The sequence below is a fragment of the Carex rostrata genome, chromosome 13, assembly GCF_964058835.1.
Source record: "Carex rostrata chromosome 13, lpCarRost1.2, whole genome shotgun sequence".
Lineage (NCBI taxonomy): Eukaryota > Viridiplantae > Streptophyta > Magnoliopsida > Poales > Cyperaceae > Carex > Carex rostrata.
The window spans coordinates 3846666-3868885 of NC_135930.1; the positions used below are offsets into that span (position 1 = coordinate 3846666).

Here is a 22220-nt window from a genome sequence, read left to right on the forward strand (position 1 = left end):
CATACCTAATATATACATGTGACAATCGCCAAGAGGAATCTGTTGACAACTGACAAGTGAATGTTTCATTATTTATCAGTATGAGCTTTTTTTCACAAACGAACATCTACAAGAAGATCAGAAGCTAAGCAAGATAATTTTTTTTTTCTTAGTAGCTTTTGATAATATGTATCAGTAACTATGTATAGGTTAGAGATAGTGTAATTTGGGTATTGTTTGAGGAATGAGATAGTATAATGGTTGATGCTCGTGTAAAACTAATTGAGCTTTAGTGCAAATGATATGGGTGTAGGCGTGCAACAAATGTATTGGAATTTGCTTTTACCTTGATTCCATTTCTGTTCTTTTCTTTTCATCTGTCTTTATATTATGGCAAACTTCTCGCGTAAGGAATTTTGTAGTGATATAATATTCTACTAAATTAATTAAATTTCTTTCATTTAAGAGCTTTTCTAGCTGATTACAAATCATTCTTCTAATGACTTGGACAAAACTTTGCTGTTAGCATACTATTACTTTTTTCTTTTCATTTGATTTCATATCTTTCTTCTTAACCTTGTACAATACATAGGAGCACTCAAACAGCAAGTGCACTGCTGTTTCACGGTATCCCTCTGAACACGCGACACATGAAGTGTCACAAGCTATCCCTCTTCTTTCAAGCACATCACGTGTCAAGGTGCGATCTTTCAATGTCAGATAAGCAAATATGCGCACTGTGGGTGGTATCGAGTATTTCCAAATTGTCAGAAATTGAGTTCATATTCTGTCACCACGTACCAGTGCCTCATAAGCTGATTTGCTAGAGTATGAACCTGAATTTTCCCATTGCCAAATTAGAGAATCAGCTCTATCAGAAAACACGACTGGCTCCATAAATGTTGGTGTCAGAACGTGTTTATTGTCATGGGCATCTCTTAAGGAAATTGCAAACATTTGGGGTTTAGTATCACCTCTAGATCGATCATACAATACCAAACCCCGCCAGTTATCATGCCAAAACGAAATTCTTGTACCAGTACCTATTGCCCATACTGTGCACCAGTTGAAGATGCGTTTATACTTGGATAGCCGCTTCCAAAAGAAGGAGCCTGATGCATTCAACACCAAGGAAGTTTGAATTGTTGTTATGTTTTGTGCAAAGCCTGTTGGTATCAGTCTTACATATATCAAACAATTGTGAGCATTTTCTGTTAAACGATCATAATCTGATGGCAATTTTCTCAAACTAATTGGTTGCATTTTAGTCCAAACCAAGGTAAAAGCCAGAAAATGAACGCTGGAGATGCTCCTAGTTTTTCGCGCGCAAGCTCAGGAATGATGAAAAAAAGAGAGGAGCTAGGTGTTGTGCGAGAGAAGAGAGAGCACTGATTTGGAGGGGCGCGGAGGAGCTCTGTGGGCAGTGTGGAGGTGCGCTGTGGAGGGGGCTAGGCGGACTGGAGATGCTCCTACACCACCGGTACTGTAATGGGGAAGAAATGAGGGGAAAAAAAGGAGAAGGGGAGATCATGTCTCCAGGCGAAGGATCAGATTCGTGTTTTTTGATTAAGGGTATTTTAGGGATTATTATTTTTTATTTGTTTTAAAAATATTAATACAGTATAAATGGCAAATTTACAATTAACTAAGTTTAGGATGGCAAATTCTCAATTTTAAAGTTTAGAGTGGCATTTTCACAATTTCCTCTAAAATTTTATATGGAGTTTTTGATGCTTATAGAAATTTTAAGATTCATTTGACATTTAATATATTTGTATTATAAAGTACTGTTTACATTGTATGATGTTTGATTGATAGGTATGATTCTAGGCTTGTAGGCCCATAATAAAAATGGTACGGCCCAGTTTTGAAAGGAAAATAAAAACAGAACCAAGGTGAAATATAAACTGGATACTTTCGTTTACAAGTCGTTCATACATTCATATTTTCTTCTGAGGCCCCTCAACTTTCAAAAATTGCAATTAAGAGTACTACCAGTCGGTTGCATCCCCATCCGTTTTTCTGTGAGATTACCTTGTACCAGCAATCAGTATACCAGTACAGAGACCTTGCTATAAACAGCAAAGAGATTGAATTAAAAGTTTGATTGTATTATTTTTTGTAATTTACAACCATAACCTAATTTATTTGTAAGTTTACAACAGAAAAAGAGCTTTGATGAGAAACCTAAAACTAAATAATGGTAATAACAAGTTTTCCTTTTCTGGTATGCATCAGAAAATAATTATGAAAGAAAGGAGGGGGGAACAAATTCAGCAATTTTGTCTTATACCAGCAATTAGTGTACCAGTACAAAGACCTCCATCTAGGGGTGTCAATGACACCCGTTTACCCGTTTACCCTACCCGTATCGTATTCGATAAGACGGGTATGGGTAAGTTTTTTTTTTCGTTAGTTTATTGGATATGGGTATAGGTAAAGATTTTTTTTCGTTAGATAAACGAGTATGGGTACGAGTAAAGGTTTTTTCGTACCCGTTGGGTAACGGGTAATTATATGAAATATATTATATATAAATATACCAATATTATATCCAATTTATTTATTTTTCTTCATTTCATATTGATGTATGCTTGTATCAATGCTGGAGACATATATATCAACAAATTCATTTCCTTGTTTTCTTTCTTATACATCGTTATTGCCTTTTTCTCAATTCTGCAAATGAAAATATTTCATGTTTCAAAGAAAATATATCCTCACCTTATTTTCTGGCAATAATGTATTGTTTGGTCCAAATGAGTAATCCATTAATGTCAGCTCAGGTGTTAACGTCTGAATTTTGCATCACATGTCAGCTTTCTCAAGGTTATACTATGAATATATATATTTAATAATTGAACGAGATGGAATAAAATGTTAGAAGAAAGAATGTAACAAGTGACAAAATTGACCCTATGTTGTTCGAACCAGTATATTAGTATTTTCGTTATTCGTCCACTACCGTTTCGTTACCCGTTAATCATAACGGGTATGGGTAGGATAGGGTAAGACAAATTCTTAACGGGTACGGGTAAGGTATGGGTAAGGTCAATTCTTAGTGGGTATGAGTATGAAAATGGTTCCACCCTCCCCGTATCGTACCCATTGACACCCCTACCTCCATCTGTAGGCTTATTTGACCGTTTCCCTTTCACTCAGACTGAAAACTAAATTTTGAAATCCTTCGAATGATAACTGTATAGCTTAATAAAAAATCTGAACTGTCTGCTCAATTAACAGAAAGCATGTAATTCAGTGAATGAATCAAGGAATAATAGAAGAAGGTTTATAGTATCAAATGCCATTCAGGCGCAACTTAAAATTATAAATATGTGGTTTTATTGCTAACAACATCAAAACCTGCATGTCATAATAGTTTAAAAAAAAAAAAAAAGATTCTCAATTTTGCTACTATTTGGAATCAATAGTTACAACTTCAAACAGCTTCAATGAATAATTATTAGACCTTCTCTGTTCTCTTCCTATGTCAGTTGCCTATAAAGTTTTCATTTTCAAAATTTTGACGCTTTTCATGCCTAATATCCTCAATCAAACAGCACATAATTGTTCTGATGACATATTAACACAAAGGAATAACAGTAAACAATGTTCTGCTTTAAAAAAGATAAAGGAACAATAAACAATGGGATATACACAAGCTGGTATGATCTACTCTGAACTTTGAATATATATATATATATATATATATATATATATATATATATATATAGAGTACGGCTAACGCGCTTCCTCTAGCATATGGGCCGAAATGCTTCCGGTGGAAAGTTGAAATTTCAAAATCCAAAAAGTCGATCTGAACCGTTCATCTTCTTCTCCATATTAATATCTGCTTGGAGACCAAATTTTACATTTTTCTGAAATTTTTTACTATTTATTAAGCCATTTTGAAAATCGCTGATCCAACGGTAGCTTCTGATTTTTACTGTTTGGTAAGCCATCGTTGGATCAGCAATTTTCAAAGTGGCTTAATAAATAGTAAAAAATTTCAGAAAAATGTAAAATTTGGTCTCCAAGCAGATATTAATATGGAGAAGAAGATGAACGGTTCAGATCGACTTTTTGGATTTTGAAATTTCAACTTTCCACCGGAAGCATTTCGGCCCATATGCTAGAGGAAGCGCGTTAGCCGTACTCATATATATATATATATATATCCCGTATTTATTTAATCGTAAATGAGAGAAATTTAATTAGCAAATTGTTCAAATCACCACTGCTATGGAGCAGGCTTGTATTTTGGCCCTGTTGCCGTCCCCTGTATTGGAAAAGATAGTTCGTTTGCTGCTTCCCCATGTTTCCGATCACAGTTCCTTTATTAGTCACTTTTCTGCCAGTTGCATCACTAACTGTCACTTTGCTGCCAGTTGCATCAGTACCTGTCGCTTTGCTGCTGTTCAGATCAAAGCTGGGGGGATGCAATACTCTTTTCATCCAAGGATTATTCTTGTTTTGCCACTGTTGCACTTGCCAGTTAGGTTTGTTTGCATTGGGACCTTTCACCTTTTCCTTGATCAAACTCATTACTCCAAAATCATACCCACCAGGTGCATTTTTGCCATTTGCGCCTGTCGCTTTGCTGCTGTTCAGATCAAAGCCGGGCGCATCCAATACTCTTTTTATCCAAGGGTCTTGCCAGTTAGGTTTGTTTGCATTGGGACCTTTCACATTTTCCTTGATCCAATTCCAACTCATTACTCCAAAATCATACCAACCAGGTGCATTTTCCCCATTTTTACCAGGAGCCTCGAAAATAAAAGCAATTAATTCATTCAGCTTCTATAATTAATAAATTTGAGTTAGTTATAAATAATAACAAATATACATACATACCATGGCTAACTAATGAAGATGGGTTGTTGGTGCAAAGGAAGAAATAATGAGAGAATTGAGGAGGCAAAAGAGGTACTTATTTATAAGCCATTAATTACGTGTTAATTTGTTGTGTCAATAATTAATCTTGACTGGTTGTTGACTTAATTTCATGCACCGAATAACACGTTTTATTATGACAACATTAAATAACAAATGATACAACAAACCCTCATAATTATAATATTAATTTGGTGATTTATAATATTTTATATCTTGTTTTAAAAATTCAAACTGTCGGTCTAAACCGTTTAACATGATATCCATACAGAAATATGTTTGAAATGAAATTTTATAATTTTTTTTCTATTATCTTAGAAAGGTAGAAAAATCACTGTTTTGAAAGATACATAAATAATAATTTTGTACCTATATTAAAAAAAATAGTAAAAAGTTTCAAAAATTATAAAATTTCATTCCAAATATGTTTCAATATAAATATCATGTTGAGCGATTCAAATCAATAATTTAAACTTTAAAAATAAAAATATAAAATATGAAACAAATAATATATTGAAATCCTCCTCTTTCAATGTAACTTTCATATTTAATTTTGGTAATCGACACCTTTAAATTGCATAACGGTCAACATATGTTTTTCCAGCAGGTGTCTATGAAATTATTTATTATTAAATTGTACTAAAACATTGAACTGATTGCAATAAAGCGTCGATATGTCCGAGTGGTTAAGGAGACAGACTCGAAATCTGTTGGGCTTTGCCTGCGCAGGTTCGAATCCTGCTGTCGACGATTTTTTTTTCTTCTGGGTTTTATTGTAATGTTGTAAAATTTGAAGCCTCAGGTTTTAGGCTAAAATGGACAACTTGATATATACACAAACAAACATGTGGTTTAATGTGAAATTAAAAAAACAAAAATGAAAAAATATTAGCAAAACTAAAATTAACTTAAATGAAAATTATAATTTACAAACTATAAACCCATCATCACTGCATTGAAAAAAAAATAAAAATAAAGTCATAATGTTTTGATAAATTAAGTAGGAGGCACCGTGACAACTTGGTGGAGAGAATACATATTCACAAAAAATATCTGATTGCATAATTTTATATTTAATTAAGTAATTATATCTATCAACTTTATTCATGGAATTATATGCAATTTTTACAACTTAGATTGTTTTCAGTGTAATTACTAGATAACACCGAAAAGAAGTGAGATTTGCATTCACAACAAGAATTTCATATTGATCAAGTGTCCAAATTGAATCTTCACCGTATATCATACTATACATCAACATTGTCGCTATAAAATACAAATATAAAAATTGTTAATTTTGATTATCCCCTAATATCATATTTATATATTATGTGTTCCCCATTAATTGAATGAATTTATTTCACATTATTTGATCTCTCTCTTGTTATTTTATTTTGCAATTAATGTTGAGAAACTTGAGAACTTATTCTAAGACAACATTAATCCGTTCAGTTCGTTGTTGTTTTATATTCTGCTTGATGACCCTTATCATGCAACAATTTTCATTAATTCATGTTGTTTGCATTTATATATCAACTAATTATTCATTATAACCACCACTTATTATCACACATAACAACACTAAATTTATTAATCATTTAATTTGCATGTAACTCATAGCTCATGTCTCATGTATGCAAAGAGTTGCAACCAAAAATTCAAAACATATACAATAAAATGTGTATAATAGAATTTTAACTTAATTGTTTAGTATGTATTGACCATATCCTTGTGCTTAATTTCATATCATTGGAGTTGTGTCTTTGTATTAGCATAGAGCATCTATATTGGATTTCTTTTTTATTCTAATTTCAAATCCAATGTAGTATTTTTTTTTAATTCATTAGATGTATGAGAAATTTTATAGTTAGCATTTTTTTAAAAAGAAACCACTTCTGTAACTCTTGAGTTGGCAAAATTATGAATTCTCACTCGCTCAATATTAGTTGTTAATTCGATGTTGAATTTTCAATTCTGATTTTGATAAATTTTAATTAATTTTAAAAATAAAGATGTTCTAGGTTAAGTTTTATTATTTCTGTGACCATCAAATGTACTATGTTCTTCTTGAAAACCGTGTTAATCAATATGTATTGTATGAGCAAATGTTGTGATGTGACATGCATGAGAGTCAAAATTTGGAGGATGGCTAAGTTCAAAACGTTTTTATTTTCTAGTCTCCTAGACAAATGACTTGGTTTTATGTTTTTTAAGTGCAAACAGTCGATCCAAACCGTTAGATGTTCAATCTATATTAAAATGTGCTTGGAGACCAAATTTTATATTTTTTGAAATTTTTTTACTATTTATTAAGATGGTTTAAAAATTGTTGTTTTTAATGAATTTCTGCACCATTCAAAAACAACAATTTTCAAACCAAGAATTCCAAAAAGAATATAACATATGGTTTCCAAGCACATTTTAATATAAATTGAACATCTAACGGTTTGGATTGACTATTTGCACTTAAAAAATAGAAAACCGAGTCGTTTGTTCAGGAGGCTAGAAAAAAATGTTATGAGCTTAGCCAACCTTCAAAATTTGAATCTAACTATTCACAATCATAAATTAAAATTGTAATCAATAAATTACAAATTAAAACTCTAATTAACAACTACAATGACAACTTAATAATTCGAAAAAAATTCAACAAAATCAAAATTCTTAATTTAAAAATAATTCGGATTATACATTGAAAAGAAAAAAAAAATCTGATAAAAAAGCAAACAAAAATTCACACTAATACAAAAATTGATTTGCGACAGCTCAAATCCGACTTATTAACGAATAATTCGCGATTCTCTTACTAGCCTAGAAGTACACACATTATAGTATATCCATCTGTATACTTGATCCTTGATCCTTGATATGGAAAGGACTGAACAGTATCTCTGAGAGGTGGGTCTCATTTGTCAGCGATCCATTTTCAGCTCTGGAAAGTTGCTCTCTTTCTCCCCTTCCCGAATTTTTTTTCTTACCACCCTAATAAATCATAATTAAATGAATGCCACCCATTAATTCCAAATTCAGATTTTACCACGAACTCGGACTCAGTCCGCGCATGGATCCCCAATCCGAACTCAGACTGAGTCTGAGTTTGGATCCGTCCGCATACTGGATCTGAGTTCGGATTGGTGCGATAGACAGATCAGTTTTTACTTTATACAGTGCACGAGGTAGATATGCGCTGTTTTGATTTTAGTGTCTCTGTGCTGCATGAAGTGAAAATTACGCTGTCAATATTTTTCCTTTTTTGGGGGTTGTATTTAATATTTTACATAACACTCCTCCTAAAAAGTAATATATAGAACGTCAGCGGCGCTCGCAATTTGTTTAGCTGAGTGGGACCATCAATTCAATTGGAAGTATGGTAAGATCGAAGGGATTTCTTTTTCGATTGATTGTTTGATTTGTTTCTATATTTTCATTATTTTGTCGTTTTCCTTCATCAAGTGGCATAGAAAAGTAATGTTTTGCTTTACATTTTTGTTGTTGGAAGGCGTATTGAAGGAATTAATTTAATAGGAAATGACTTTTATGGTTAGAATGTATAATAGGAAATTATATTTAATTATTTATGGTTCCTTTCATGCAACTGTAAATCATGTGTGCTGAGCAACCAGGACATCATTAGAAATTATTGTAATGGACTGAAATTTAACAAACAATATAATTTAACAAGATATATTTTAGAACAAGACATTTTAATTACACAAATGTTTCATTAATAGAGAAAAAACCTATAAAATTTTAATACAAATAATAAAAATTATGCATGAAATTTATAAAAAAAAAACCTGTAAATCCATCCCTATGAGCAGCCCAGATGAAATTAGAGGTTTTATTTTGACAATTTTGTATGGAATTCATATATATTCAGATATTCTATACATAGTTTATAACCAATAATGTATATTTATTACTAACAAATTCGGACAATAATTATCAATTTTTCAAAAAAAAGTGTCCCATTAAGAGGTATTATGTTTTTTAATTACAAACAAAAAAATAAAAGGAAAACTAGATGGTTAAAAAAATGGTTTGATAATTTTAAAGTAATAGATTTAGCATAAATAATTTACGAACAAATAAAAATTATATGTTTTTAATGAAATGTTTTTAATAAAAAGAAGTAAACTAAATTAATAAAAATAAACAGAGAAAATATGGAATCAGATATAGACACAATTCGAACTTAGACTGGGTATGCGGACGGATCTGAACTCAGACCCAGTATGTGAATGTATCCATCCGCGTGTCCAGTCTGAGTTCGGATTGGAAATCCGTCCACAGACTGAGTCCGAATTTGTGGTGGAATCTAAATTTGAAATTAATGGGTGGTATTCAAAAAAAATTTCGGCTCCCCTTCCCTCACTAAAAGTAGAAACCCTCCGCATCCCTCTCCCTGCCGCCAGCTGCCGTTAATAAAACCCTTTCCCTTGTTTTTCAACCTTTCTCTCCCCCAATACGCCATTAATGATCTTCATTTCCTTGCGGCTTTGCTCTCTGTCTGTCTCAACTAAGAAGGTACTTTTGGTTGTTGCAATTTTTCTCTTTTGTCGGTCCATTTGAGGTTTTGTTGATTTTGTTGGTTACCAAATATGAAGTCCTTTCACTCTTTAGATAAAAGAAAAGAACAACTTTGGAGCATGTTACTATCATGCCCCCAAATTTTCAATTTTTTTGAAAATTGTTCAGAATAAGTCTCAATTAAGCTTGAATTCAGCAGATAAGCCTTTTGGATTACAATATTGTACTAACCCATGATTGTAGAATTGTACGCGAAGAAAAAAAAAATAGAAGAACTGATAGTTTGGCCTATAACTAGGGGTGTTCAAATGGTCGGTTTGGTTGAACCCAAAGTAAAATAATCAAACCAAACTTTTTTGTTTTCAAAAATAGAACCAAACCAAACTGAACCGATTAAACCTATCAACTGATTAAGAACCGAACATAACAAACAAACATTTATGGTTCGGTTGAAACCGAAGTAAAATAATCAAACCAAACTCTTTCGGCTTTCAAAAGTAGAACCAAACCAACCCATAGAACCAAACCAACCCAACCGATTAAACTTATCAACTGATTTCGGTTTGTTCGGTCAAACTGAAATAAGATATTAATCCTAGTAAACGGCAACGAATCCAAATCAATATTAAAGATCAAGAAGGCACAAATGGTATACAGAAAATCAAAATTGTATACCAGTGGCACAAATTGTACTGTTTTCAAATTGGATTCTACTTTATTGAAATCAATTCAATTATAACAAGTTTACCTCTGATCAGAGCTAAGTCTCCACAAAGTCCTAGCTGACTCTCTTACAGGTTCACTTTTAACCCGGCCCAATTCGTTCCACCATGGCGGAAGAAGCCGTTCTAGGATTTCTACAAACAAATGAGCAGATCTCTGACTCACACGAGTTCGCCACCTCCATTGGTGTCAGCCACACCGAGCTCGAGAACGTCATCAAGAGCCTTAAGGGATTCAAAATTGTTGATGCACTGGTAAATTGCAATTTCACCTTACTCAAGTGAAACTTTGACTGTTGATTCCTTGGAATTGGTTACTGGAAATGTTCTTATTTTTGGTGCTATGTAATTGGGCCTAGGAAATTACACGTGAAAGCTGGGTACTTACTGAAGAAGGCAAAACTTACATGAAAAAGGGATCGCCAGAGGCGCTATTCTTCTCAGCCATACCACCTGAGGGCATCTCTAGGAATAATCTAAAGGTGGTAATTCCTCGTTATTGCATCATAAAACTTTGTGAAAGCACAAAATTGCTGGCTGATTTTCTTCTCTTTTTTAGTTTAGGAGAAATTGGGCTCTGAAGTTTTTGACATTGGGAGCAAGGCGGCAGCCAAAAATTGGATTGCTTTTGAGAAGGATCTGGTCAAGAGAAAGGTAGAATTTTCTCTGGCATTCTACTCATGCACTTATTGATCTATAAATTTTCTCTGGCGTTCTACTCAGGTTGAGAATATACAAGATGAAGTAAAGAACCTGCTTGGGCGAATTAACAGTGGAGAGGTATTTAATGACTTGAGATTTAATCTAATATTCTATAATTGTTTTGATAACGTAAGAGCTGTATGAGAATTTTGACCAATATTGTAGGTAGTTGGGGATCAAGCTATTAACGATCTCAAGAGAAGAAAGCTCATTGTTAAACAGTAAGTTTATACTTGACTTAATTTGACAATTATTGTTTTTTTAACATAAGCAATTTACATATGTATTTTTTTTCTAACAAAGAACTTGGAAAGGCTATTCACTAAAGAAAGGTCCTAAATACGTATCAAAGAGGAGAAAGGCTGCAACTGATTTGACTAGAGAACATATTGTGAGGTATTTTTGCAAGTTGCAGCAATATAAATTTTAAAACTGTTTAAGATGTACATCTTTATTTCACCGATGCACTAGATCTCAAGCTTTATCTTACAATGTTGTGTTACAGATAGTATGCTTTGCTGCAAAATTATGGCTGTCATGCAAAAACATTTTATTATTTAATGAAATAGCACCCCCCTCATTTTTTTTAATGATTTCTTTGATAAATTTTTGTTTGCTTTGCAGTGGTGACTGGAAGAATATAGAGTTCAAAGAGTATAACCTCAATGCTGAGGCACCACCAATTCAAGCCGGTTATATGCATTCTTTACTGGAGGTAGGGTTAGTTTCATCTCATCAGTCTCTTGTTTTTATTGCTTAATTGGGTCTTATTTCTGTCTTGTTGAACTGAACACAAAGTTAACTTGAAAAAAAAAGAAAAAGATGAAGCCCTATATTAATTTTTTTTAAATGGTATTGACAAAACTTGAGACCCCTAATTAAATTGAAATCATCTGTCCTACCAATCTCTCCTGTTAACTAATATTGGATGGCAAAAACGTTATTCATACATAATTGTTGACGGTAAATAACAAGTTCTTGGTTATTTTTACTATGAACTTCTAGACAGCCTTTCTTTTTCTGTTTTAGCCCATCAACTGTTCCGAGTGGTTATATTGACTGCCTTCTTCCTCTGAACCTTCTTATTTCAGTTCCGCGAGGAAATTCAGAACATCTTCTTGCAAATGGGGTAAGAGATGAGCTCTTCAATTATGGATTTTTTATATTTCAAACTGGATTTCTGTCTCAAAACCCTTCGTGTATTAAATGGTGTAGATTTGAGGAAATGCCGACAAATAACTTTGTGGAAAGCAGGTACGTATATTTGTTTTTTAGCTCCCCCTTTAGCATGTGGTACTTTTGAATAATTCTTCCTGATTTTACTGCTTCAGAGCTAATATTGATGCTCTATTAATTTTAACTAAATATGTTACCTGTTTGTTCATCAAATTTCATGTCAATATTAAGGATAAATTATTGAAGAATGTATTTTTCCAAATTCTTGAAAAATTGTTTAGTTAATACATCAAATTTAATGTCAATATTTTAGTTAATAGATTGTTGAAGAGATTTTGTATATCTAATTAAAGAATGCCTATTTCTCATGACTTATTATATCTGTTATTTGTAGCTTCTGGAATTTTGATGCATTATTCCAACCGCAACAGCACCCTGCCCGTGACTCGCATGACACCTTCTTCTTGGAGAGTATGCACTTTCATAAATTTTTAAGTTTTGTGTATTATTCATGTGAAACCTATAAAAAAATGTTTACAGTTTTCTTCTTGTGGCAGCTCCTGGAAGCACTAAAGATTTGCCTGAAGATTATCTCAAGAGAGTGAAGTTTGTGCATGAATCTGGTGGCTATGGATCCAAAGGGTTTAATAATTCTCAACCCCCCCCCCCCCCCTTTGTTTTTAACAGTGACATTTATGTAAATATTTATCTCAGACTTGAACTTGTTATTTAGGTATGGTTGTGACTGGAAAAGAGAAGCAGCAGAGAAAAACCTACTACGTACTCACACTACAGCTGTTTCTACAAGAATGCTGTATGCACTCGCTCAACAGGTATAGCATTACTATTTTATTAATTAATAAATTCTCTTTGGTTATTTGGCAGGATTGCTAACCAGATAGTATTTGGCAGGATACATTCACTTCCAAGAGGTACTATTCAATAGACCGTGTTTTCAGAAATGAGGCAGTGGATAGGACACATCTTGCAGAGTTCCACCACATAGAGGGTATTTTTTTATGAGTAGGGTTAAAATGCATCATTGGTTTTGTGCCCCAACCATACCCCATATATTTATCTTTGTTCTCAAAGTTTGAACAGTCGATCCGAACCGCTCAACATGATCACCATATTAAAATGTGCTTAGAGACCAAATTTTATATTTCTTTTGGAATTTTTTACTATTTTTTTAAGGTAGGTACAAAATTATTTGCTCCTGGACCATTCAAAAATAGTGATTTTGTACCTATCTAAAAAAATAGTAAAAATTTCCAAAAATATAAAATGTAGTCTCTAAGCACATTTTAATATGAATATCATGTTGAGAGGTTTGGATCGACTGTTTGAACTTTGAAAACAGAGAGAGAGATCTGGGGTATGATTGGTGTACAAAATCAATGGTGCATTTTAACCCTACTCTTTTTTATACTATTTTGTTTCTTGAATATACAACATTGTATGACAAAAAGCTAGACCGAAATATCTCCTGTAGTTGACTTGCTTAGTTTCCGATTTCAGGTCTAATTTGTGACCATGGGTTGACTCTTGGTGATTTGATTGGAGTGTTGGAAGACTTCTTCTCAAGGCTTGGTATACCATATTTTTTATATTATTTCTAAACCTATTTGATATGAATACATATATATCATATCTGATACGATAAAGATACATCAGATATGTAATTTTTGAAATCTTAGGATATGACGCATTTTAGATATATATATTTTTCTTTTAATATTCTTTTTTGCATAACAGTAATTATGCTTTTGAAGAGCACAGAAATATTGTAGATTTGTAGTTCAGTGATACTTCATCCTCATCTTTTTTCTATTCATTTAATTTCAATTTATCATCAATATTTAGGCATGTCGAAGCTGCGCTTCAAGCCTGCATACAATCCATATACTGAACCTAGCATGGAAATATTCAGGTTCCACCAACTCTACTATATTGTTCTTGGGAAAGCTTGATATTTTTGGTTGATTCTTTATTCTTAATTAATCTTTTATTTGTTTCTAGTTATCACGATGGACTTGAGAAGTGGGTAGAAATCGGAAATTCAGGCATGTTCAGGCCTGAGATGCTTCTTCCCATGGGCCTTCCAGAAGATGTCAATGTTATTGCATGGGGTCTCTCTCTTGAAAGGTCATTGAACTTGTGATAGTGCACAGTAATAAAGATCTCATGGCCAACTTTATTTTAGTAAATGTAATTTAAAAAGTAGTCTGCCTCATGGAAATGGTAGAAACACCTTATGTTACTGTCTATATATATATATATATATGAGGTTGGCTACTCTACTTACATAAGCATATGAGGGTATATGCTTATAACTCATTTTTTCATTTTCAAAATCCAAAAAGTCGATCTGAACCGTTAGATGTGATTTCCATATTGAAATGTGCTTGGAGACCAAATTTTACATTTTTCTAAATTTTTTTACTATTTATTAAGCCACTTTGAAAATCGCTGATCCAATGGTGGCTTCTGATTTTACTGTTTTGTTAAGCCACCGTTGGATCGGCAATTTTCAAAGTGGCTTAATAAATAGTAAAAAAATTCAGAAAAATGTAAAATTTGGCTCTAAGCACATTTTAATATAGAGATCACATCTAACGTTCAGATCGACTTTTTGGATTTTGAAAACGAAAAAATGAGTTATAATCATATACCTTCATATGCTTATGCAAGTAGAGTACCCAACCCCTCTCTCTCTCTCTATATACATATATATATGATTGAGTCTATTGTACTATGCATAGCGCATATTGGCCTGCGCTATGGACTCAAATTTGCGTTTTGAATGTCCTAACGATTGATCCGAACCGTTTAACATGGTCTTCGTATGAATATGTACTTGTAAGCTAATTTTTTTATTTTTTAGAATTTTTTTACTATTTATTTAAATGGGTATAAAATAACTTGATCTGAAAATTCTGGACCATGTTGAACTGTTTGGATCAGCCGTTAGGATTTTGAAACAAAAATATTGATCCGTAGTACGGACCAATCCGTGCTATGCATAGTACCATAGCCTCACTCTATATATATTATTTGCTGACTTGGTTGTTCCTTTTGATCCAGGCCTACAATGATTTTGTATGGAATAAGTAATATAAGAGATCTCTTCGGGCCTAAGGTACACTTTTTGTCGTTCCTTTTTGAGTAATTTAATTAAGGGTTATATCTTGGTTCGATTTGCTAATAGAGTCGAATCATCTGCAAGAATAGAGATGATATTGAGCTAATTCTTCAATGTTTATTAATTGCAGGTTGATTTCAACCTCATAAAGAACAATCCAATCTGTTGACTGGGTCTCTAGAAAATTAATTTATTTTAGTTTTTGGAACGTGCAATCTGTCGACTGGGTATTAATTTGATATACATCTAAAATTACAAAGTGATTTACTGGTAGTCATTAATTTGGCATAGCATAAGTTTGTGTTTCCCCATGATATTATATCAAAGAAATACATTTGTGACTGAAATTTAAGTAACAAATATTTCAATTAATAAGTAAATAGTGAAGGCAAAAGGATATAGATTGCTCATCAACCCAAATTCGCTTTTCTTACTGGTAGGATCGTGTCTATGCTTTGTTGTATAATATGTACTATGTTTTCTTTTCTTTACTTTATTTCAAGGTGTTAGTCCTTTATTTATTTATTTTAAGGCGCAATCTTAAATGCAACTATGTTACATTAATTTATTCATGCTTAGTACTAGCTCTTATGGAGGTATTTATGTTAACACAATTTCCAACTATGTTAATTTTTATGAAGGGAGCTGGTATACAGATAACAGATAGTATTGTTTCTACCGCGTTGTCACCATCTTTAGTGTTCACATTAATATATAAGAGTTGCTATTCATATTAGATGGATTAAGTGTGATATGCACCCTGTTTTATTTTTCCTGTTGATCTATATTACATTTTCTATGCTTTATTGTATGATATGTACTAGTGTTGTAAAAAACATCCGTTTAGACTGATTAATCGGTCGATTAGTTGTTGGCGGTAACCAAACTGTTATAGATTTTTCCGATTAATCGGTCGATTATTTCTGATTATTCCTGATTAATCATTGGGTGGTACTTTACAACACTGATATGTACTATGTTTTCTTTTTTTTATACTTCATTTAATTATTTCTGCCGAAATAAAGAGAGACATTGAGCTAGTTTTGTAAAGGGCTAAAGAAAAACATAAAAAAGAAAAGAAAATTTAATTAAATTTATATATACATGACTAAAGTTTTTTCATGAGAATGACTAAGCACTTGAATGCAAATCCTGCTCCTGACACTAAATATTTAAAGGCTCAAAATACAACCTTCCCCAAGTTTTGATAGAAATTCACATAATACAAGTCCCTATTATATATATGTAAGAGTTATTTTGGGTTCTGTAATGTTGTAGGATGTCTTTTCATTTCGTTCGTAACGAAATGAAAAGACATCCTTCAGCATTATATAAAGATTGGAGAATAAGTCATTCCATTTAATATTTGTGAGAGATCATTTTAGTTTTGAATTTGTGATTTCTAATATGAAAATTATTGTATTTATCACTAGATCAAAAACTAGTTTATGAAATTTTAAGTTTTAGTTCATTAATTTTATCATTATGGCACTTATTAAAATGGGCAACTTGATTTAAAAATGAGCCTTCGAATATGTAAACAAACATGTGGTTACATGAATAATGTAGACCCACATTAAATAACAATAAGATAATGCCTGGATTTCAAGTAAAATAAATAATAAAAAATGAAGAAATATTTGCAAAAAGTAAAATTAACTTGAACAAAAATTCTATTTAGGAAGAATACAAAGGAGGCACTTTTCGCGAGAGAAAAAACACATTTATGATGGGACTCCGTCGCAAAAAGTACCGTTGCAAATAGAAAAATAATGTTTATGACGGTATTCCGTTGCGAAAAGTCACGTTTTATCCTCGCGAAAACAATTTGAATCCTAACAACTTCGATATTAATTACATTAATTAATTACCATATTGCAGATTTCTTAAAGTGCTCAATTTTAGTTTGCACACTAAAAGACCATAATCGCTACATCAACAAGAAAAGATGCCAAGTCAACTTCAACTTGTATGGAGAGACAAAAGCTCAATTTTAAAAAAAAAAAAAAATCTGTCTAGTTACATATTTTGCATATAATTATATCAACTATAATTCATTTAATTTTATGCAAATTCTTGACGCCATTACTTCCCTATAACACCTTAGATTGTTTTCAGTATATATAGATACTAGCTAGATAACACCAAAGAAGTATGATATTTGCATCGACAAGGCAATCTAGTAGTTTGTTTCTTGTTTTATTTTTTTTTAAATGCTTGATAGTGGTTATCAAGGTATAGTTACAATCGTTGTTCCTCTTAGTGAACACATCTCAACAATAGTAAGGCAAATGCAACAATTACATTTTCACAAAACAATTCAAAGAAAAAACAGCCCCATCCCCATTATGCCACTTACTGGTGCCAGCTCGTAGTTTCAATACCAGCAATACAGTAACAACTGGTCTAAGTTGTACAATGCAATTAAGATTAGGTGTCCAAATTCGATATGCACCATATACACAGTGATTTTGTGCAACGAGATCGTCACTATAAAATACAAATAAAAAATTTGTCGACTTTGATTGTCCTCTAATATCTTATTTATATATTATATTTCATCTTCAATTAATTCAATGAATTTGTTTCACATTATTACATGACATCTCTTGTTATTTTATTTTGCAATTAATTTTGAGGATCTAAGAACTTAATTATTCTAAGACAACATCAATCATAATAATTCATTGTTGTTGTTTAATATTCTTCTTAAAGGGTCTTATCATGCAACAATTTCCATTAATTCATAGTATTTGCATCTGTATGATGGTGATCATACATAAAACTAATAATCCATTGTAACTAACACTTATTGTCACACATAACATCACTAAATTTATTTTTCATTTAATTTGCATGTTGCTCATTACTCATGTTTTATGTGTGCAAAAACGAAGTACAAAGAAAAAAAATATCGTGTACAATAGAATTTTAACTTAATTGTTTACTACGTATTTACTACATTGGGAGTTGTTCCTTTGTAGTAGCTTAGAGCATCCATATTGGATTTTTTTTATTGTAATTTCAATCCGATGTAGTATTTTTATTTTAATTCATTAGTTGTATGACAATTTTATAATTAGCAATTTTTTTAAAAAGAAACCAATTTCTAACTCTTAAGTTGGCAAAATTATGAATATATTCTCACTTGCTCAATATTAATTATTAATTCTATGTTGAATTTTCAATTATAATTTTGATATTTTCTAATTAATTTTAAAAAAAGATGCTCTAAGTTAATTTTTAATTTTTTATGTGACAATTATATATAATTTCTAGATGCTTTAGTTTTTCACTAACAAAATTGTCATAGTCTTGCCATTGATCTTGAAAAAAATATAAAGTAGTTATTTACTTCCATTTTAAACATTAACTAATCTGCTCTGTCAAATCCAGATTTTAGTTATTGGTAAACGCCAAAAACAAAATTTCACTAATCAGAATAAATATGCAATGCATAGACATAATTAAATATGCAACCGACCTAAATGTCTACACAACCTAATGCTAAACGTTGAGGTTCTAATCTTTTTCTTGGGTTTCTCCTCCTCTTCAGCGCATCTTAGACAGCGACAAAAAAAAAATGGTCGCAGAAAAAGAATTAGTGACCGGATAACGTAGCGACCGGTGACATCATCGGTTAAGTATCTGCGACCAGCGCCCGGACTATCTGTGACCGGAAAACCGGTCGCAGAAAATCGGATATGTTGTAGTGATTGCTTCCCCCCCAGTGGTTGAGAGACACATTGAGTGCTATTACTGTTGGCATTTTTCGCACACTATATCATCTTCTGGAGGTGACCTTTCTCCTTGCATACCACACATGGTATACACTCATTTACTTCAATGAAAAGTTTGAGAACAGAATTCGAGTATTTTGAGGACATGTTTATGAATTGAAGGTTGAGAAACTCGATTGAGAAATCAATACTATCTATGGAGGGATATTTTAAATAAATGGTTTTAGTCTCAAACGAGAAAGAGGAAAAATTGATATGTAAACCTTTTAGTTTCAGGAAGGTTTTATGAAAGGGATATTCATTTCAGAATGTGAAAGAAGATATTTTAATATCATATTGGAAGAACTAGTTTATTCCTATACGTTTTCATGAATGTTTCATCATGAATTTCATTTGAAAGAAAAAATTACGTATAAAATATTTGTGATTTTAGATTTACAAAATCTTCACATATCGTCATAAATGTTAGCGATATTAAATGGAGAAAAAAACACACATCTAAAACGTGTAAAAGATGGATTTTTGATGAGAGAGATGAAAAAAAGTTGATGTCCAGGTATGAATAATTACATTTAAGAGATTAATATTTGATATTTTAGAGACAAATACTTCATCATTATCTCATTTAAAAGAAAAAATTACATAGAATATGTTCGTATTTTTAATTGCAAAATTCATCACAGATCGTCAGAAATATTGATGAGATTAAACGAAGAAAAAAAATCCACCTCTAAAAACGTATAAGAAATGGGTGTGTGATTAATTAGAGAGAAAAAAAAGTTGATGTCCATTTTTTAAAATACTTGATATATTATATTATAATATATACTTGCACACATAAGTATCTATACATGTACATGTCAGTTGTATTTTTTTTCAAATATATATGGTTCCCCAAGTAGTTAGTGATACCCACATAGTGGTTCCCCCGGTAATTAATGTTTAACTACTAAAGCATCTACATATCCCAGCAACTCAAATGAGTTTCTAAATAACTGTTTATCACTTTTTAGAAATTATGATTTTTAAAGTTTCTAACTCTCACATTCTTGAAATTAATTTTAGAGTTTATATTAAGCCACGTCAGCAACAAATTAAAAATGAGAAATAATTTGAGCTAATCATTTGATCAGTATTGAGTTTATAAATAATTTCTTAATAAGAAACTCTACTGCATAGTTTCTAAATAAGAAACTATGCTACATCTCTGAAACTGAATAAACTGTCACATCAGATTAAAAATTCTAATAGTATCAGGGATGTAAATGCTCTACATTTAAGGTTTTTTTAGAGAGACGGTTAGTCTCTCCCTTTATTAAATACATTAATTAGCTTATATATATTTTTTAATGTAAACATCAATAGAAACTATTGTTTGAATTGGTCATTTATATGCCTATCCGCAAAATTTAAAATTAAATTTACTAATTAGGAATTATGTGTGTGTGAGTGTGTGTAGGTGCCAATGCGTGACGTATGCATGCATGCAAATATATGTATGTACATATTTATAAAGATATATTATGGGACAGTATTCGCGAGGGTAAAAAGTGACTATCCACGAGGCTATACTAATATAAATGTGTTTTCTCTATTAACGACGATAGTATCCACAACAGTATATCGACAATATCTCTCACAAATAGTGTCCCATTCTTGTAGTTGGTCTAAAATTTCCATTACACACACAAACACACATACTGTATCTCCGCATCCTTAGTTGTATTAGATTCCACACTCCCGCAACACAAGGTAAAAAATAAAGATAAATGTTTTGGTCTCTTGAACCATCATATATATCCGAGTGCATCCCCCAACTAGTTTAATAGAAAAATCCTTCTAATTTTGTCTAACATCTATTTCCATCACTCATATTCAAGTTTTAAACTTTTGTTTATAGCATTTTACAATACTACTCAAAAGCATTTAATTTCTAACTACTTTTGTCTTCAAGCTAAAAAAGAAAAAAAATTATTTTAACCATTCTATTTTTTATTTTTCTTTGATCATTCTTGTCTATTTTCCTAACAATCCATAATGAATTTTACGAATCTAAAAATACGAATATTTTATATTTGATTTTATCTTTCAAATAAGAGTTATGAAGAAATTTTTTTGAGTTATTTGTTTTTTTAAAAGCACTTTAAATTTTCAAAATTTTAAAGTTTAGTCTATAACCATTTAAATTTCAAAGGCTTTGTACATGAGGTTTGTACATAAAGTGTTATTGTTGAGGTTTATATGCTTTGAAGTGTTATTGTTGAGGTTTAAATTCTCCGTACATGAGATTTATACGCTTTATTTTAGAGATTTGAAGTGTTATTAATGAGTGGTTTATATGCTTTGTATATGACATTTATACAAAAGATTTAAATGCTTGTAAATAGAGATTTAAATGATTTTGAAGCAAAATAAAAAAACTGAAAGTCACAGATATTTAAAATGGTAAAAAAAATGACAACACAAATATAACTCGAAAATTATTCTTCATGAATCTCATTTGAAAGATAAAATTGAGTAAAAAACGTTTGTATTTTTAGATTCGCAAAATTTATCACGGGTCGTCGGAAAAATAGACAAAAATGATGAAAGAAAAAAAAAGGTGGGTGAAAGGAATATTTTCTTTTTGGCTTGAAGACAAAAGTAGTTAGGGGTTAAAATTATCCATATTTTGAATTTTAAATGCTTGAATATGAGTACTAGAAAGGTTATAAACAAACCTCTAAATTGAATATGGACGCTGGAAATGAAAGTTTGATATCAAGTACTTGGAGGATGCGCTTGGGGATTTTTTTTTGAGAATCAATTATCAGGCTCCAAAAATAAATTAGGTTCATGGATGTATAACAAACTAACCCCATACTTAAGAATGTGACAGTATTCGTGAGGGTAAAAAGTGACTACCCGCGAGGGTATACCGACATGAAGGCATACCGATAGTATCTCTCGCGGATATTGTGCCATTTTTGTAGCCCTTTTAACTAGATTCAGTTATATCTTCGGAATTATACAGTGAGCTTCCAAAAAAAAAAAAAAATTAACATGAACCTAACAATTAAGGAGATGTTTTTGATGTACCTCCGCGTCCAGTGCATCATACAATTAAGGTGATGTTTTTGTTGTATCTTCCGAACTGTACGGTGCATCATACAATGCTGGACAAGATGTTTTTCTGTTGAATAGAACCTTCTTTCTTCTATATATAGCACATAAAATAGATCATTTCCATGATAACTATCTTTGCATGTGTTAAAGAGAAAAAACCAAAAAAAAAAAGAAAAAGAAAAAAAAGAAGAAGATAAGAAGATATACAAGAGATAGCATTTCCTTATCAAT

The 22220-nt window shown here is 31.6% G+C and overlaps 1 protein-coding gene and 1 non-coding gene across 2 annotated transcripts; both read left to right on the forward strand.

Annotated features, from left to right (window-relative positions):
• Window positions 1-5540: 5540 nt before the first annotated feature.
• TRNAS-CGA (transfer RNA serine (anticodon CGA)) lies at window positions 5541-5622 on the forward strand. The gene has a single exon. It is a non-coding gene; the product is annotated as a tRNA-Ser (tRNA).
• A 3648-nt stretch (window positions 5623-9270) lies between these two features.
• LOC144564727 (phenylalanine--tRNA ligase alpha subunit, cytoplasmic-like) lies at window positions 9271-15504 on the forward strand. The gene is made up of 19 exons (XM_078314323.1): window positions 9271-9399; window positions 10161-10379; window positions 10484-10606; window positions 10689-10778; window positions 10848-10904; window positions 10992-11047; window positions 11130-11222; window positions 11451-11541; window positions 11918-11955; window positions 12042-12080; window positions 12397-12473; window positions 12560-12644; window positions 12736-12835; window positions 12915-13011; window positions 13521-13592; window positions 13866-13932; window positions 14022-14147; window positions 15087-15141; window positions 15275-15504. The coding sequence occupies exons 2-19, from the start codon at window positions 10233-10235 to the stop codon at window positions 15311-15313; spliced, it is 1452 nt and encodes a 483-aa protein (XP_078170449.1). The 5' UTR covers window positions 9271-9399; window positions 10161-10232; the 3' UTR covers window positions 15314-15504.
• Window positions 15505-22220: the final 6716 nt, after the last annotated feature.

Bases quoted from the DNA above. Each gene is read 5' to 3' on its own strand.
- LOC144564727 (XM_078314323.1), top strand. From the start codon at position 10,233: ATGGCGGAAGAAGCCGTTCTAGGATTTCTACAAACAAATGAGCAGATC. The intron at 10,905-10,991 runs GTATTTAATGAC...CCAATATTGTAG, and splicing joins GGCGAATTAACAGTGGAGAG to GTAGTTGGGGATCAAGCTAT. The intron at 12,474-12,559 runs GTATGCACTTTC...TTCTTGTGGCAG, and splicing joins TGACACCTTCTTCTTGGAGA to CTCCTGGAAGCACTAAAGAT.